General features: G+C 38.3%; 2 protein-coding genes across 2 annotated transcripts in view; one reads left to right on the forward strand and one right to left on the reverse strand.

Moving 5' to 3' along the window:
* The window catches only part of LOC145435479 (uncharacterized), a 286,197-nt gene that overhangs the window by 117,555 nt on the left and 147,897 nt on the right, over window positions 1–20,745 (reverse strand). The gene's annotated exons all lie outside the window — the stretch shown is intronic.
* Window positions 6,533–13,452, forward strand: LOC145435560 (uncharacterized). Its single transcript, XM_080312828.1, has one exon. The coding sequence runs from the start codon at window positions 7,182–7,184 to the stop codon at window positions 13,086–13,088; it is 5,907 nt and encodes a 1,968-aa protein (XP_080168954.1). The 5' UTR covers window positions 6,533–7,181; the 3' UTR covers window positions 13,089–13,452.

The raw sequence follows: 20,745 nt of genomic DNA on the forward strand, positions 1-20,745 counted from the left end.
CAGACGAATGAATGTGACAATCTTCTACATCTGCACTCAAGGGTTTTGCTCAGTATCCGCATCTGAAAACAGCTTGTTCACGGCTAGTTTGAACTGTCAACCAATCAGCTTTTGAATGATCTTTATTGCATAGTGGGTGAGGATTTTAAGAAGAGAACTGCAAGATAGATAATACTATCTTCCCCAGTGAGCTCACGCAAATGCAATTTGTATTACATGTATGAGTATGTCGAAAGGCTACTATCCTGGCTTGAAGGCAGAGATTATATTGCATGTTGGTACCATGGTAATTCCTCTTGGAAAATGGATTTGCAAAAATATATTTCAGCAAATATGTAGTAAATGCCTTCATTCTCATCACTTAAGGAGATGAGAGGGTATCTCAAATCGCAGGTACAGCGGTAGATCTTCTTGACATTTTTCAAGTCATAAGAACAAGACTTCTAAGTGGTAAGCTTCCAACAAGAACCACTTATAGTTACCTGCACAATATTTTGATAGCATTGGATCAAGCACCAGTCAGGGTTCATATTGGCTTTATTAAATATATCCAAGAGATAATGCAACGAGTCAGCAAAATAGTTGAGACCAGAGGAATACTCAGAGTTGCAAATTGTATGAGGAAATTTCTATAAACCTATCTATAAATTGTATGATACAATCATTATGATCAAAATGCAATACTTTTTTGAACTAATCCGACCGAAATTAATGCTCTGTTCTGCACAGTTTTGGACAAAAGATTTATGCTATATAAATGCGTGAATGGAGTCCCCTATGCCATTTATGCGGAAACAATTATTCAAGTACAAAGTGCTCTAGTTTACTCAAGCAGAAAGTATAAATTGTAACTCAAGCATCTCCATCTGATTATGCAAGTTATCTTAGACACATATATTTCACAAGAACCGACTGATGGATGACAAACATGCGTGGTTTTCAGTGTTCATATGCAGAGATCAGTTGACACCGACAGAGGATTGAGGAATTTCTAAAAATGAATGAGATGTAAGCGAGTAACCAACCATACCAAAACTACCTTGTGTCTCTGGCTAACCATCATATTTTTGGCGCTTTCATAAAGGCTCATAACTAGGGCGATTTTTTTTTGACATGTCAAAAAAAGTTGTAGCGTTAGGTCAAAAAGTGTCAAAAAAATTGAAACTTTTTTGCAAACTGCGTTTCGATTGGGTCGTAGATTTTACACTGTTGGTAAACTTATCATTTGACATTTCGCAACTTGTAGCATAGGCTTACCGTTTTAGATGACCTATTGTGAATTATAAACATTCAGATGAAACGTGGTGTTATGCTCAACGTACCCCAACTGAGGCGAGACTGCGTGGTCATTGTATGGCTCTTATATCAGGAAGCGCATGATTAACATTGTGATGTAGACCAGTGGTTCTCAACCTTTTTCACCTCGCGGACCGGTAAAATTTCAAAAAATATTTGGCGGACCGGTGGAACTTGAAAAATTGAAATCAACCGTAAATGTAGTGTATGCAGCCGTTTTTTGCAAGTATGGTACTAGAGCAGTGGTGGCCAACCTTTTTGCTATTCACGGCGGCATTTCGATTACATATACGCCCTGCGGCCGCATTCCAGAACATAGTCGCAATGAACTAACTTGTTACCTAATACCCATGCTAACTGTCCACTGTCCATGTCCATTTCAGATGAACGCCGGACTAATCTTTTTCATATCTTCTTACTATACGCATCGAAATTGCTACATAGTGGTCATGTTACGAATAATGACTAGAACCGGTTACGGTCGCGCGGGATTGCGAAAATTATGAATTTCGTCATTAAAATTCGTAGTTTCACTTATTACTATCAAATGTTGATCCTTTTTCAGCCAAAGAGATCAGATTCCTCGGTAGAATTGATGGAGGGATTGTTTTCAAAAATTTCGGGTGGGCCATTTGTTACTATAGTCACTTTGGGGCGTGTTGTTATTTCGTGACCTCCCATCAGGATTTTCGGTATAAAAGAAAGATTTTGAGTAGTGTTGTTATCCGTTTTTGTTGCAGGCCAATCCCCGGCCTGAGGCTATTTACGTTCATCGTGCACCACCATTCGATTATCGCGTTGCGTATTTAGCACTATTAAGTATTGATAATAACTTGCTTCCGAGAAATAGCTGTTTTGTGAATTTCAATACCGATTCTCCATGTGTATTCAGCACTATGTATTGATAATAACTTGCCTCCGAGAAATGGCACGTCGAAGTGATCTTTGTTGGATTTGAACTAACTATTGCGTAAACGTGATATACTAAATTGTTTTGTGAATTTCAATACCGATTCTTCATGTGTATTTAGCAATATGTATTGATAATAACTTGCTTCCGAGAAATAAATAACAACACGAGTCCAGATGCCGTTAAGTGAATTATTTTTAGGTATTAATCTTTACGAAAAATTGACGTAGTTCCAATAATACACTATATTTTAATTTTTAAAAATTACTAATCCGCGTGAGTCGAGATTTTCTTAAGTAAACTATTTTCTTATTGTCTCCACATTTTTCCGTACCAGTTTTTGAGAATATGAATTCTCGCGTAACACACTAAATGTTGATTCCCCATGAGTCGAGATGTCGCTAAGTAATTTATCAACTACATAGCCAAACGCATTAACTTTACTGCATCTGAAGTAGAATTTCAGCGTCGTTATTTGTTATAAGCCGAGAAATGTACCTTCGCGCAATTTTTACAGGCGGTCTCACACACTTTGCTGCGTCTGAAGTAAAATTTCAGCGTCGTTGTTTGCTATAAGCCGGGAAATTAGAGTCGCTGCTTCGCATCATTTTTATAGGTAGTCTCACACACTTTGCTGCATCTGAGCTTCATACTAATACATGCATAATTTTTGCATGACGAGAATACGGGTGATACGGTCAATAAACGCCGGAGGTGAGTCATTTAAACCTTGTTGCTAGATAATACCGCATTCGGCTACGACAAAGTTGCCCTGCAACAAAAAATAGAAGCCCTAATGATCATGCAGAGGAAAGTTCAATTATACATCGAATTATTCGAATAGACCAGTGCTTTTCAAGCTGTGTGACGGTTCGCACTCGTGCGAATGAAAATAAATGCAGTGCGAATGACGAAGATGGTGCGAACGGTACGAATGAAAATCCCGGATGAGTGCGAATGACGAAGGTGGTGCCAATGGTGCGAATGAAAATCCCGGATGAGTGAGAATGAAAATCGTGAATAATAATTGTTAATTTTTATGACCTGGAATACTTCAAATAAACCTAATTAGAAATTCAAGGGCAGTGTAACTTTTGTTGTTGCGACGCAATTGTAAAAACTTGTTTAACTTACGACCCACCATACTAATCGTAGCTCTCCCAAGCCGTCGTGAATTGATATTTTCGCACTCTAATTATTACGTAACCAAAGGCCTGGCTTGGAAGCTTGTGTAGTGGCAGACATATACAGTATATCAGCCAGTCTGAGCCTGCGACAGGCTGAAAAATGACGTCAAATTGACTTTATGCTTTCTTTCGCTAAACAATCATCATACTTTTGTAATAACTGTTCGATTTGTGCGAGGCACGCGGATAGTAGTAAATACCATCATTACAGACTCACAATTGCAAGTTAGTGTAATGCAAATTTTACCCCTTCAAGGGTTATAAAAGTATGGACGGCAAAAGGTATAATTTTGGGTCGACATGGTGCCTTAGCTATCTGTCAATAGGTAAGTAATATTTGTTGAAATAGTTGCTATTGATCATAGACCAAGCTTGCTTTCAGAGCTGGAAACTAAACGCATATGAAAATTTACCTAGGTGTTCCCCACACGCATCAAATGTAGGCCTACTCAAGTGTTTATGAGGTGGCGAATAGTTCGACGGTTGTTGGCACGCAAGGACGTCACATAGAATTGTGGAGTTTTCTGTAAACTATAATCCAGTGATCTATTTTCAATCACTATATTTTTCATTAATCTAAACTAAGTACTGTTAGTAGGCAAACCCTAGGAAAGTATATCCTCTGATAAAAGCAGGAGTAATTTGTTATCCGTGAAATAAATAGATGGTGCGACTCTAATGGACATAAAGAAATGAAAATTTTGTAAAATAGATATTTTTCGGTATGCTAAATTCGGCTACGCGCTGCTAGACTTCTTGGCCGCATGAAATAGGATGTTTTAGCTTCAACCTCAACGCATTAGCACACCGAATTTAAATATAGGCGATAAATAATATACAGTAGCTCCCATTTTAATGAAAAAATAAAAATAAAAAAGCGTGAAAAAATTGCATTTATCCTGGAACGCACCAAGAAAAACCGTATGAATTTGTAAAGTAGTTAGAAAACTACACTATTCCGCTACACTAAAGACTTAAACAACCCGGATTTTGTATGGTGTATACTAATTTTACATTGCGGAGTATTCAGTAAAGTTCAATCCAGTGATTCTCCATCTATTTTCAATCACGATCCTCTTATTTGTCTAGGCTTCGAACCCCACACCCAGTACGTTTTATGGGGATTAATATTTTCGGAGTCAAGTATATGGTATCGAGACTTCATGAAACTTACTTGCAAATAGTTACTTCTACCCTAATTTAAAAGGTTTCTCAGATATCGTTACAATGGAACTGGGTTGAGCGAGCGGTTAAGGCATTGGACTTAAGTTTCAATGAACAGGTGTTCACGTGGGTTCGAACCCCACACCCAGCTTTACACGACGTTTTTTGTAAAATGAATACTAATATTATTGAAAAAATAAAAAATAAAAAGAGCAAAAAATTACATTTTATCCCGGAACGCAACAAGAAAAATCGTATGAATTTGTAAACTACTTATTCATGACATAATAATAATTCTACTTGTACACTTTTTCACACTTTATAACACTTTAAGTAGTACTTAACAGTTTCAGTTTTAAATAAAATACGGAATATAAACTAATCGAAAAATTCGGTTACCAATTTCGCGTAGGCTATGCATACAAATGAGGAAAGTTACATCAACGCGTGTTAACTAGTTGTATCGAGTTATCGAATGATTTTTTTCTTTACATCAAAATAACTAGAGTGTGTAACTACATTAAAAACGTATCTAAATGAGCTCCAGGTCATTGTGATTATGCAGCATACCAAATTTCATCACACATTTCATGATGGAACAACTTTAAAACTAACGCAGTTCTATAGCAACTTTTGCCTAAATCTGTTTTCGGTAGCATGTACATATCCATAGTCAGATTTAATAACAGAATTACCATGCTAATATGTGACTCCTCACCTTGAAACTTGGTACATAGTTGTAGGACATTGTGATTATGCAGCATACCAAATTTCTTCACGCATTTCATAATGGAACAACTTTAAAACCAACGCGGCTCTACATCGACTTTTTTGCGTACATCTGTTTTGCGGAGCGTATAGCACGTACCTATACATAGTCAACTTTAATAACGGAATTACCATGCTTAACATTGAATCCCAACTCTAAACTTGATTCGTAGTTGTAGGACATTGTGGCAATGCACCATGCTAAATTTCATCGCACATCTAATGATGGATCACCTTTAAAACTAACGCAGTCGAATACCGACTTTTAAGCATATCTGTTTTGCGTGAACATAGCATATACCTATGCATAGTCAATTTTAATAGCAGAATTACCGTGTTAAACATTGAATTCCCACCCTGAAAGCTGGTACGCGATTATAGGACACTATAACAATGCACCATACCAAATCCAATCACACATTTCATGATGGAACAACTTTAAAACGAACGCGGCTCTACATCGACTTTTTGCGTATATCTGTTTTGCGGGGGGGCGTATAGCACGTACTCATACATAGCTAACTTTAATAACGGAATTACCATGCTTAACATTGAATCCCAACTCTAAACTTGATACGTAGTTGTAGGACATTATGGCAATGAACCATGCTAAATTTCATCACACATCTAATGATGGAACACCTTTGAAACTATCGCAGTCGCATACCGACTTTTACACATATCTGTTTTTCGTGAACATAGCATATACCCATACATAGTCAATTTTAATAACAGAATTAGCATGCTAAACCTTAAATTCTCACCTTGAACGTTGATACCCAGTTGTAGGACATAATAACAATGCACCATACCAAATTTCGTCAGGCATTTCATGATGTAACACTTTCAAAACCAACGCAGTTCTATACAGGCTTTTGGCTAAATCTGTTTTTCCGTAGCGCGTACCTATACATAGTCAACTTTAATATCAATACATGTTTATCGTAAGTCCTACACAGTCATGATATCCGGCCGAGTTTGGCTTTTAGAAAACATTATACCGACAACGCGACATCTTACAAAATTGAAACCGCGGTGACTGCTTGAGAGACCTACCAGTGATATTGCGGTAATCTAGTTACTTCCACAAAATAGTATGTATTCAACTTACTTTCCACAAATCTAACGCGCAAAACAATTTACTTTGCTAACGAAAAGTGCTGAGTCATCATATCATTATCCACGCAACAATACACCTAAAACATACTATCGTACAAAATGTTACTGTAGGCATTTCATGTTAATCTTGGGGGGTTCAATAATTTAGGAGCCATACTTGTATTCGCTAGATGGCGTATGCTTGACGATACTTCCTGGTCTGGTCTAAGGGAATATTCTGGATATAGCTGTGATAGGGTACAGTTTGTCAATAGTAATTGGCCCACCGGACGTTCCCCCACTGTATTTACCGATCTTGTTGGGACAATATCTTATTCGTGCTACTACTGTGTCGTATTATAATTTGGATATAAGGAAATTCGATCAATTGGAACTTCAAGCAATATACTTTTCTACCGTACTTCAAGATCGCGTATATTTACATCGGGAAACTTATAGGACTTTGCGGCGCTGTAAGTTCAAGGGAAGACAGCTTACACAGAATCACATAGGCAGTTCAGCGACCGCAACAGTAAATACAGCTAAAGGTCCGGTCGTGGAGTATTGGAATATACAGTGCAACGCCTGGAAGCGGAACTAAACAAAGGACAGGACGGCTATCGGTACATAAGGAAAGGACAATTCCATATTGTGTGGATTGGTGCCGGTAATAGGACTTGCTTCATTTATACTAATATTGGAGAAAAGGACACACTTCTGTTGAAGAAAACACTAAGTTGGTGTACTCTGGTTTCATAATGACTCCTGGAAGAAATAAGAAGAAGTCTGGAAAGGCTTCAGGTGGTGGCCGAAATGGTGCTAATTCAAGGAATTCTACTTTGGTGGGTGAAGATAACGTAGATTCGGATCCTAATAGAATCATGGCCGAGGATTACAAGCATGGCCACACCGTGATATCGAACAGGAGAACTAGAGGAACCTCCGCTTATATTGAAAACATGAAGCAAGAGTTTGACTTCCATGTCAAAGAGGTATTGCGACAGTGCAAATGTCTGAATGACCTACTAGAGTCACGGGACGGTCGGGAATATGTTTCAAAAGCATATTTAGATATGCGAAAGAAGTTTGCTCTACTACAAGATTTTTGGATTGATCTTGAGCCTCGTCTTAGGCCAGAGGAATCGGAAGCAATTTCTTGTTCATTCAAGGATATACAAGATCGGGTAGAAGAGACTGGCTACAACGCAAAGGATTATTTGGATGAGTACAATGGCGAAACGAAGGCTAAGTTCTCTGAGCCCACTGCGAGACGAAATAGGCTTGTTGTACTAGAAGATTCAAACTCTCCTGATAGAGAGACTGCTCTGCTGCTTGAACAGAACCAACGAGACTACGAGCAGAAGATGAAGGACCTGTCGGCTCAGAATCAACGAGACATACAAAGGCTAATGGATAGAGGGCGGAAGTCGAAACCGAGTAGTGTACTGGATAACACCGAAAATGTAATGGATAGAGCTCCTAATAACGATGGTGCTCATGGGATATATCATGTTAATGCAAATCTGGATCAGGTTTTGAAGGAATTGGCTGTTTCGAATGCTATGTTGGCACGATCCTGTGGTCTACCAGAAATTAAGGTTGGTGTTTTTGATGGCAATATTCTTGAATATTTAGCCTGGGAAACTTCGTTTGATGCATTGATTCAATCGAAGACATGCAATGTGCATGAGCTCTTGAACTATCTAGAGTCGCATCTATCTGGTGAGCCTAAGGAAATGATAAAGGGTTTACTGCTCTTGCAGAATAGAGATGCCTATGAAAGAGCACGTAAGAGATTGAAAACTAGATACGGCAACGACAATGTAATTGGAAATGCATTTTTGAATCGACTATCCTCTTGGCCAAAAATCAATGTCAAAGATGGGATTGGTCTAAGAAAATTTGCAGACTTTTTGGATCAAATAGCGGCAGCTGAGCCGAAAATACCTGCGCTTGGTGTTTTGAACTATGCCATTGAGAGTAATAAAATCATTGGAAAACTACCGCAATTTCTGAGAGGTAAATGGCGGGATGAAGTTTACAAATGGCAAAGTAAATATGGTGAGGCGTCATATCCACCATTGAAAGAAGTGGCAGGATTTGTCGATGTCTGTGCCGAAAAGATGAATATTCCAGAATTGGATGATCTGGATTCGCCAAATAACAAAGGGAAAATTGACTCTCCTGAAGTAGTGAGCTATAAAGACTCTTACAAAGGAAAATTTAAGGTCACATCGTTCTCGACAGAATGTCAGGACGACACGAGTGCTACAAGGACAAAGTGTTATTTTTGTGACGAACTACATCACATTGATGATTGTGAAGGCTTTGGAAAGCTATCCCATATGGAGAAACGGGAATTTATAATGAAACGAGGACTATGTTTTGGTTGTGGCTCGTCGCAAGACCACATGGCCAAGTTCTGCACAGCAAGAATAACTTGCAGGATATGTAAAAGGAGGCATATGACATCGCTGCATATAGAAACTGATGAGGTGGACTCGAAATGTACGCAAGTGTGCTCCAAGAAAGGACAGAAGGGAGGTAAGCAAAATACTATGATCGTTCCGGTTTATGTGAGTACTGCTGCCAATCCATCCAAGAAGGTCAAATGTTATTGTGCGCTAGATGGTCAATGTAATCGGACTTTCATGGTTGATGATCTGAAGGAAAGTTTAGGACTGGAATCTGTCAATACTAAGTTGCAGATGTCCACATTGTACAAATCTGGTGCAGTCATTAACTCAAGCAGGATCACTGGAATTATAGTTTCAAGTATCGATGAAACTTCTTCTGTCACTATTCCTCAAGTGTACACAAGAGCAGAAATTCCAGTTGAAATTTCACAAATCCCCAAACCTCAGGTTGCAAGAGAGTGGGCTCATCTTCGGAGCATTGCGGATAAAATTATGCCCTACGACCCATCTATGAAGGTTGGAATATTAATTGGTGCTGATGTTCCCAACGCGTTACGTCCTCGTGAGATTGTAGCCGGTGGTGATTCGGATCCATATGGTCAACTATCTATGTTTGGTTGGGGAATTGTTGGTAATGTTTGTAAAGACTTGACGGGTGAATCACCTAGCGTGGTATCGCATCATACTATTGTGAGAGATGCACAAATGGAAGAAGGCTTTGAAACTTCAGAAGTTGTTGGTGACGGGAATACCGCCTTTGTATACATGTCAAAGGCGAAGGAAGTTATGTGTCCACAGAATATCAATCATTTGCTAGAAATGGATTTCATCGAACATAGGAATTTGGAAGCTTCTTTGTCGGTTGAGGACAAGCGTTTTATGGACATCCTCTCAAAAGGTGTTGCAAGGAGAGAGGATGGGCATTACGAATTCCCTTTGCCATTGAAATACGACAATGTTAGAGTGCCAAACAACAGAGCTTTGGCTGCGAAAAGAGCGGAGCAGGTCAAAAGAAGATTGAGTAAAAACCAGAATCTTCATGAGGAGTATAAGGATCAAATGAATCTGACTATTGAAAAGTATGCGGAAAAGGTTCCAGAAGACATACTTGATTTAAAGAATGGTCGTATCAACTACATACCTCATTCTCCTGTTTTTCATAACAAGAAAGGAAGTCTTCGTATTGTAAATGATATGAGTGCCAAGTACGGTGGTCTGTGCATTAATGACGTACTATTGAGTGGACCAAATTTGATGGACAATATGACGGGAATCTTGTTGAGATTCAGAAAGAACGAAGTAGCCATCATGGCGGACATTGAAAAAATGTTTTTTCAATTTTATGTCAATGAAAAGGATCGTGATATGCTGAGATTTCTGTGGTGGAAAGATGGAGATATTTCAAGGGAACTTTTAGAGTATCGTATGAAGGTATTTCCCTTTGGAAGTGTCTCATCGCCAGGCGCGGCCATGTATGGCATGAAGTTGGCCGCTGATGATGGAGAGCAAGAGTTCGGCTCCAAGGCTGCAGAATTTGTTCGATCCAATTTCTACGTGGATGATGGATTAACCTCGGTAGAAAATGTGGATGAAGCTGTTGAATTGGTGAAAAACAGCGTGGGTATATGTGGAAAGGCTGGATTGAGACTGCATAAATTTGTGTCGAACAAAATGCAAGTATTGGAATCGATTGATAAATCGGAAAGGGCGAAGGGATTGCAGGACATTGACTTCGATACTATGTCATCGTTGACAGAGAGGTCTTTGGGAATTTTATGGAATCCATCATTGGATGTGTTTCGGTTCCACAGGGAATTGGTGGATAAACCAGTAACAAGACGAACAGTATTGAGTGTCGTATCGTCTATCTTTGATCCGATGGGTTTTCTAGCCCCTGTTCTGCTGGTTGGAAAGGTATTATTGCAAGAATTGTGCAAAATGAAACTTGATTGGGACACTGCGCTACCAGAAAGTTATGCTCGTAGATGGGAAGATTGGTTAAATGATTTGAACAATTTGGATAAAATTCAAATCAAAAGATGTGTGAAACCTGATGAATTCGGCACCGTTGAGGGAGTGGAGCTTCACCATTTTTCCGACGCATGTGAGTATGGATACGGGCAATGCTCATATCTCCGCTTGGTTGATGATAAAGGGAAAGTGCATTGCACTCTCATTATGTCAAAATCGAGAGTTGCACCCTTGAAGCAAGTGTCAATTCCTAGGATGGAACTGACTGCGGCTGTGGTATCAGCCAAGATGAGCAAATTTCTCAACACAGAGTTGCAGTATGAAAATTTGAATGAGTATTTTTGGACTGACAGCAATGTTGTTTTGGGATATATAAATAACGTAGCGAGGCGATTTCATGTTTTCGTGGCAAACAGAGTTCAACTGATACATGATTTGACAGACTCTTCTGCATGGATGCATGTGGCAGGACATGATAATCCAAGTGACATTGCAAGCAGAGGTACGTCGCTGGAAAAACTTTTATCACTTTCGTTATGGTGGGATGGACCGCAATTCTTGTGGAAAGAGGGAAGATTTGAAATACCAAAGGACGCTCATCCATCAGGCGAAGCTGTGGATGACTTGGTAGATGTGGAAGTCAGAAAGGCTGTGTCACTCAGTACAACTTCCAATGAAAATTCGGGATCTAAATCTTGGAATACAAACTTGAAACAGTTTTCGTCGTGGTTCAAGGCAAAACGGGCTGTTGCAAACTGCCTGCAATTCAAAGACAGATTGAAGGGTTTGCCCATAAACAGTTCTCTCACTATTGAAAGGTTATCAGTGGCAGAAAGGATCATCTTGAAAGACTTACAGAGTGAATTCTTTCCTGATGACATGGAACGTCTTGATCCTGCATCAAAGTCGAAAAGTTCTTCTGTAAAGAAAGGCAGTCCTTTGTACAAACTAGATCCATTTGTGGACAGAGATGGCTTGATAAGAGTTGGCGGAAGAATCCGTAATAGCTCTTTGTCTTCTGAAGTCAAGAATCCAATTTTGCTGCCTCGGAAATCTCACGTAACGGACTTGATTATTCGCCATTTTCATGGAAAGGTCAATCATATGGGACGTGGAATCACGCACAATGAGATACGTCAACATGGATATTGGATTATAGGTGGTGTGAGTGCTGTCTCTCAGCACATCCACCAATGCATAACTTGTCGGAAATTACGGAAACCATTATCGGCACAAAAGATGTGCGAATTACCAGAGTCGAGAATGGCTGAGCAAGGTCCATTCACATTTTGCTCGTGCGATTTCTTCGGACCATTTGAAATCAAAGAAAGGCGATCCGTATTGAAAAGGTACGGAGTTATTTTCTCTTGTTTGTCATCCAGAGCTATACACTTGGAGACAACAAACTCTATGGACTTGGATTCATTTATTAATGCACTGAGAAGATTTCTTGCAAGGAGAGGACCGATAAAATCACTGTTGAGTGATTGCGGAAGCAACATCATTGGGGGAAAGAATGCTTTCCAAAAGGCGATTGGTGAGATGAATCAGAAAAAGGTCAGAGATTATCTATTGTCTGAAAATTGTGATCTGATAGAATTCAACTTTCACGTGCCAAAAGCTAGTCATATGAATGGGAATGTCGAACGCCAAATTCTTACGGTGCGTCGTGTTTTGGAACCATTGCTTTGTCAAATAGGTTCACATTTGGATGATGAATCACTCAGAACCTTTTTCGCAGAAGTGGAAAATGTGGTAAATTCAAGACCACTAACTGTTATCAATTTGGGTGATGTCAATGCGCCAGAACCATTGACACCAAATCATCTGTTAACGATGAAACCAAAAATTTTGTTGTCACCTCCAGGGGAATTTGGCAAGCCAGATCTCTATGCAAGAAGGCGCTGGAGAAGAACACAATACGCTGTGAATCAATTTTGGTTCAGATGGAGAAGGGAGTTTTTACCTGGCATGCAACAACGCACTAAATGGAGCAAAGTTAGTCGAAATGTTCGAGTGGGAGATATTGTTATCGTTCATGATGATGACCTTCCGCGAAACTCTTGGAAATTGGGAATCGTACACTCGGTTTCGAACTCGACAGATGGGCTGGTGCGAAAGGCTAAGATACGCATCGCCGACCGTACTATTGATCAGTACGGAAGAAGAATCAACGATGTGCAGTTTTTGGAGCGACCTATCCACAAATTGGTCGTGCTTCTCGCTGCAGAGGAAGTTACCGAGGATTCCACCGACGAGGAGCCACTAATGGACTAATGTTTTACTTAATTTGCAAAAAAGTTCTTTGTCATTTTATAACTTTTTTGGGGGGGTATGTTACTGTAGGCATTTCATGTTAATCTTGGGGGGTTCAATAATTTAGGAGCCATACTTGTATTCGCTAGATGGCGTATGCTTGACGATACTTCCTGGTCTGGTCTAAGGGAATATTCTGGATATAGCTGTGATAGGGTACAGTTTGTCAATAGTAATTGGCCCACCGGACGTTCCCCCACTGTATTTACCGATCTTGTTGGGACAATATCTTATTCGTGCTACTACTGTGTCGTATTATAATTTGGATATAAGGAAATTCGATCAATTGGAACTTCAAGCAATATACTTTTCTACCGTACTTCAAGATCGCGTATATTTACATCGGGAAACTTATAGGACTTTGCGGCGCTGTAAGTTCAAGGGAAGACAGCTTACACAGAATCACATAGGCAGTTCAGCGACCGCAACACAAAATGGTCGCTAACCTCTTTGTGCACCAGCTGTAAATCTCACAAGCAACAAGTTTCAAGATTCCAGTTATTGAAAAAATGTTAAAGTGTTTCTCCTGCGCCAAGTCGTTATGTTTACGAAAGCGTATATTGTAATATCATGATCGATTTGCATTCGTTGCTCACAAACTGTCACTACTCTAGATAATTATTTTTCACTCAAACACAACAGCATACTTGTCGCCATTCGTTTTCATCAAGCACGAGTTCAATAAACTTACTTACTACGACATGAATTGGTATTTTTATGTTGTGTAAATAGGTAATAATTAATTTTAGTAACACTATACCAACATCATCGAGTTGTGCGAATAGATTTACATGTGGTGTTATGGTTTTAATCGAAGTGCACTGCACGATCTAATGTAGAGTCATCTCTATTGTATAGCAACTCGGTAATCGAAATGCATGCATTAACATTTAAACAGCGATCGTGTTTCATCACGCGAAAAATATGTTCACTACTGCGATACTCTGCACAGGGCATGCAAATCCTTCTCACACTCGTAATAGTATACCAACGGCTACCGGCGACAACGTTTAACAATACCAACGACACTAAACATACGATACCTACCCAATCTGCAAATTGTTTCGATTTATTCTGTCTGTTTCAATTTAAGATAAGGAAGCCCATTTCACTCAATGTATCGATGCCTACGGTACTCTACAAAATTTTCTGATTAATTCTCCCTATGCTTATTTATCACAAGAAAGATGATTTGATACCTAAAGTACGAAATACTTTTTCGCTTGAGCTAAGCCGCAGCGCCTGGAGTGGAATTTTACGGGGTATGTGGGCTCATTTCGTAGGGCTCTATGCCATAGGAGCATACTTTACGCTCCAATTCGATTCCCACACATTCCATATAATTACTAACAGAACCATTGAGTACCAGCCTTGACATTTTCCGTAGTACTAGATGGCATGTATACAATTTCACGACATCCGACATTACGACGAAGACTATCAAAATATCGAAAGAAGCCCTCTATTCTTTTCTGAAATAATCAAGGTTTTATCAGGACTTCCCTTCATATAAACTCCAGCAGAATCACTAATAACCTCCCAAGTGTACTCTATTTACTCTAATTTGATACTCGTGTACCAAATCCCTATTTTCCGCAAGTATGATAGAGGCTATCGCTCGATACTCAACGATTCGTAATTTTGCTGGAATACAAGTACAATTAGTTTAAAGTAGTTTGAGGTTACGTTTGTATCACCTCGACAAGTGCTATTATCAAAAAATGCTTTTGCTAAACTCTTACACTTTCACTAAACTTCTACACTGAATCTTGTAAAGTAGATAGAAAAGGAAAACTATTAACATAAGGTAAGTGAGAAGCACGCAAATTTCGATTGCATACAAATGCCACAAACTGCGCTAACTTCCAGAGTTGTTAAGTATAGAAGTACTCGTACGTCTTGAGAATACCCAAGTAGGTTTTTTGCCTACATGTACCAAATACTCTCAAGTCCTTATGATATTGGAGTACATCAACTTCATGATAGCTACAGTATTAAACAGAAATAGACCTAGAGTACTAACGTTTTTGCGCAGTGAGAGTTCGCAAATTATCGAAGTATTTTTGTTATTTTTATTGCGATAAGTCATTCTGCAGCGCAAAAATGCGTCGTAGGATATAGATGAAACTAGCACCACTCATCAAGACCGCTGATAACAGTACATTTCAACATTTAGTTGCAGTAAATTTCGAGTAAAGTACAAGAAGTGATGATTTCCGAGTGAGTTAAAAAGTAAGTATTGCAGGTATAGTTTACCTGAAAATCGAATACTCTGAAATAGAAGTAGATGCAGTGTAAATAGTTAATCACTTGATTAAGTATAGCGCAAGCAGATAAAACCTATACTTGAGTACTACAAAATACACGAGTACTTCGCTATCGACTCCCTCCACGTAATAAGTGACTACGGTTTAAGACTGCTTTTACCGATACTCGTCAGTTTCCGTTTTAGATAGAATTCGGAAACCAAATAATTTCATAAACATAAGCTAATTAAATGAATTTACTCGAATGTACTATGCCGCGCTGATAAGATTAATTATAATATACTTGTCATGTTAGAGCGATTTTTCTAGCGTAGAAAATCTTTAAAATGTAGTAAGCAGGCCAATATGAAGATATTCGTTGAGCTGAATAAACATAAAAAATACTCTAGACTACTTTATCGGTACTTTACAGTTTCAGTTTTAGATAAAATTTGTCCCTTTCACTCCTCGCTATCTAAACATGTTTAGAATATATTATTTGCGATGATACGAACCCGTAAAGTACTCAAGTAGCTTTTCGTTGGATATAGATGAAACTGACACCATTCACCAAGACCACTGGCCCACTGACAAAAAGTACATTTCAACATTTTAGTAACAGTAAAGTCCTACTAAAGTACAAGAAGTCATGATTTCCGAGTGAGTTAAAAAGTAAGTATTGAAGGTATAGTTTGCTCGAAAACCGAAAAAACTCTGAAATAGAAGTAGATGCAGTGTAAATAGTCAATCACTTCATTTAGTATAGCGCAAGCAGGGCAAACCTATACTTGAGTACTCCAAAATATACAAGTACTCCCTCCACGTAAAAAGCGACTAGGGTTTAGACTACTTTATCGGTACTTGACAGTTTTAGATAAAATTTGGTGAGACTTTAAATTTTAAAGTAGTTTGAGCTTACGTTTGTATCACCTTGACAAGTATCATTATCAGACATGAAAATGATACTATCACCTAATACAGAAGTTAACACACGTCAATGTGCTTCGGAATTCACGAGAAATTGCTTACTAAGAGAAGTATATTCTTGTATACACAATAGTGGAGAGAATCTTTAAAATGTAGTAAGCAGGCCGATGGGTATTCATTGAGTTGTATAAACATAAAAAACATTCCCGCGCGCGTCTTAGTATTAGGTGGTAGGGTAGGAAGTGTTAGGTTTAGGAGCGCGCGGGAATGTTTTTTATGTTTATACAACTCAATGAATACCCATCGGCCTGCTTACTACATTTTAAAGATTCTCTCCACTATTGTGTATACAAGAATATACTTCTCTTAGTAAGCAATTTCTCGTGAATTCCGAAGCACATTGACGTGTGTTAACTTCTGTATTAGGTGATAGTATCATTTTCATGTCTGATAATGATACTTGTCAAGGTGATACAAACGTAAGCTCAAACTACTTTAAAATTTAAAGTCTCACCAAATTTTATCTAAAACTGTCAAGTACCGATAAAGTAGTCTAAACCCTAGTCGCTTTTTACGTGGAGGGAGTACTTGTATATTTTGGAGTACTCAAGTATAGGTTTGCCCTGCTTGCGCTATACTAAATGAAGTGATTGACTATTTACACTGCATCTACTTCTATTTCAGAGTTTTTTCGGTTTTCGAGCAAACTATACCTTCAATACTTACTTTTTAACTCACTCGGAAATCATGACTTCTTGTACTTTAGTAGGACTTTACTGTTACTAAAATGTTGAAATGTACTTTTTGTCAGTGGGCCAGTGGTCTTGGTGAATGGTGTCAGTTTCATCTATATCCAACGAAAAGCTACTTGAGTACTTTACGGGTTCGTATCATCGCAAATAATATATTCTAAACATGTTTAGATAGCGAGGAGTGAAAGGGACAAATTTTATCTAAAACTGAAACTGTAAAGTACCGATAAAGTAGTCTAGAGTATTTTTTATGTTTATTCAGCTCAACGAATATCTTCATATTGGCCTGCTTACTACATTTTAAAGATTTTCTACGCTAGAAAAATCGCTCTAACATGACAAGTATATTATAATTAATCTTATCAGCGCGGCATAGTACATTCGAGTAAATTCATTTAATTAGCTTATGTTTATGAAATTATTTGGTTTCCGAATTCTATCTAAAACGGAAACTGACGAGTATCGGTAAAAGCAGTCTTAAACCGTAGTCACTTATTACGTGGAGGGAGTCGATAGCGAAGTACTCGTGTATTTTGTAGTACTCAAGTATAGGTTTTATCTGCTTGCGCTATACTTAATCAAGTGATTAACTATTTACACTGCATCTACTTCTATTTCAGAGTATTCGGTTTTCAGGTAAACTATACCTGCAATACTTACTTTTTAACTCACTCGGAAATCATCACTTCTTGTACTTTACTCGAAATTTACTGCAACTAAATGTTGAAATGTACTGTTATCAGCGGTCTTGATGAGTGGTGCTAGTTTCATCTATATCCTACGACGCATTTTTGCGCTGCAGAATGACTTATCGCAATAAAAATAACAAAAATACTTCGATAATTTGCGAACTCTCACTGCGCAAAAACGTTAGTACTCTAGGTCTATTTCTGTTTAATACTGTAGCTATCATGAAGTTGATGTACTCCAATATCATAAGGACTTGAGAGTATTTGGTACATGTAGGCAAAAAACCTACTTGGGTATTCTCAAGACGTACGAGTACTTCTATACTTAACAACTCTGGAAGTTAGCGCAGTTTGTGGCATTTGTATGCAATCGAAATTTGCGTGCTTCTCACTTACCTTATGTTAATAGTTTTCCTTTTCTATCTACTTTACAAGATTCAGTGTAGAAGTTTAGTGAAAGTGTAAGAGTTTAGCAAAAGCATTTTTTGATAATAGCACTTGTCGAGGTGATACAAACGTAACCTCAAACTACTTTAAACTAATTGTACTTGTATTCCAGCAAAATTACGAATCGTTGAGTATCGAGCGATAGCCTCTATCATACTTGCGGAAAATAGGGATTTGGTACACGAGTATCAAATTAGAGTAAATAGAGTACACTTGGGAGGTTATTAGTGATTCTGCTGGAGTTTATATGAAGGGAAGTCCTGATAAAACCTTGATTATTTCAGAAAAGAATAGAGGGCTTCTTTCGATATTTTGATAGTCTTCGTCGTAATGTCGGATGTCGTGAAATTGTATACATGCCATCTAGTACTACGGAAAATGTCAAGGCTGGTACTCAATGGTTCTGTTAGTAATTATATGGAATGTGTGGGAATCGAATTGGAGCGTAAAGTATGCTCCTATGGCATAGAGCCCTACGAAATGAGCCCACATACCCCGTAAAATTCCACTCCAGGCGCTGCGGCTTAGCTCAAGCGAAAAAGTATTTCGTACTTTAGGTATCAAATCATCTTTCTTGTGATAAATAAGCATAGGGAGAATTAATCAGAAAATTTTGTAGAGTACCGTAGGCATCGATACATTGAGTGAAATGGGCTTCCTTATCTTAAATTGAAACAGACAGAATAAATCGAAACAATTTGCAGATTGGGTAGGTATCGTATGTTTAGTGTCGTTGGTATTGTTAAACGTTGTCGCCGGTAGCCGTTGGTATACTATTACGAGTGTGAGAAGGATTTGCATGCCCTGTGCAGAGTATCGCAGTAGTGAACATATTTTTCGCGTGATGAAACACGATCGCTGTTTAAATGTTAATGCATGCATTTCGATTACCGAGTTGCTATACAATAGAGATGACTCTACATTAGATCGTGCAGTGCACTTCGATTAAAACCATAACACCACATGTAAATCTATTCGCACAACTCGATGATGTTGGTATAGTGTTACTAAAATTAATTATTACCTATTTACACAACATAAAAATACCAATTCATGTCGTAGTAAGTAAGTTTATTGAACTCGTGCTTGATGAAAACGAATGGCGACAAGTATGCTGTTGTGTTTGAGTGAAAAATAATTATTTAGAGTAGTGACAGTTTGTGAGCAACGAATGCAAATCGATCATGATATTACAATATACGCTTTCGTAAACATAACGACTTGGCGCAGGAGAAACACTTTAACATTTTTTCAATAACTGGAATCTTGAAACTTGTTGCTTGTGAGATTTACAGCTGGTGCACAAAGAGGTTAGCGACCATTTTGTACGATAGTATGTTTTAGGTGTATTGTTGCGTGGATAATGATATGATGACTCAGCACTTTTCGTTAGCAAAGTAAATTGTTTTGCGCGTTAGATTTGTGGAAAGTAAGTTGAATACATACTATTTTGTGGAAGTAACTAGATTACCGCAATATCACTGGTAGGTCTCTCAAGCAGTCACCGCGGTTTCAATTTTGTAAGATGTCGCGTTGTCGGTATAATGTTTTCTAAAAGTCAAACTCGGCCGGATATCATGACTGTGTAGGACTTACGATAAACATGTATTGATATTAAAGTTGACTATGTATAGGTACGCGCTACGGAAAAACAGATTTAGCCAAAAGCCTGTATAGAACTGCGTTGGTTTTGAAAGTGTTACATCATGAAATGCCTGACGAAATTTGGTATGGTGCATTGTTATTATGTCCTACAACTGGGTATCAACGTTCAAGGTGAGAATTTAAGGTTTAGCATGCTAATTCTGTTATTAAAATTGACTATGTATGGGTATATGCTATGTTCACGAAAAACAGATATGTGTAAAAGTCGGTATTCGACTGCGATAGTTTCAAAGGTGTTCCATCATTAGATGTGTGATGAAATTTAGCATGGTTCATTGCCATAATGTCCTACAACTACGTATCAAGTTTAGAGTTGGGATTCAATGTTAAGCATGGTAATTCCGTTATTAAAGTTAGCTATGTATGAGTACGTGCTATACGCCCCCCGCAAAACAGATATACGCAAAAAGTCGATGTAGAGCCGCGTTCGTTTTAAAGTTGTTCCATCATGAAATGTGTGATTGGATTTGGTATGGTGCATTGTTATAGTGTCCTATAATCGCGTACCAACTTTCAGGGTGGGAATTCAATGTTTAACACGGTAATTCTGCTATTAAAATTGACTATGCATAGGTATATGCTATGTTCACGCAAAACAGATATGCTTAAAAGTCGGTATTCGACTGCGTTAGTTTTAAAGGTGATCCATCATTAGATGTGCGATGAAATTTAGCATGGTGCATTGCCACAATGTCCTACAACTACGAATCAAGTTTAGAGTTGGGATTCAATGTTAAGCATGGTAATTCCGTTATTAAAGTTGACTATGTATAGGTACGTGCTATACGCTCCGCAAAACAGATGTACGCAAAAAAGTCGATGTAGAGCCGCGTTAGTTTTAAAGTTGTTCCATTATGAAATGCGTGAAGAAATTTGGTATGCTGCATAATCA

The sequence above is a fragment of the Botryllus schlosseri genome, chromosome 3, assembly GCF_051294905.1.
Source record: "Botryllus schlosseri isolate E-star chromosome 3, Bs_hap1, whole genome shotgun sequence".
In the NCBI taxonomy this organism is placed as follows: Eukaryota; Metazoa; Chordata; class Ascidiacea; order Stolidobranchia; family Styelidae; genus Botryllus; species Botryllus schlosseri.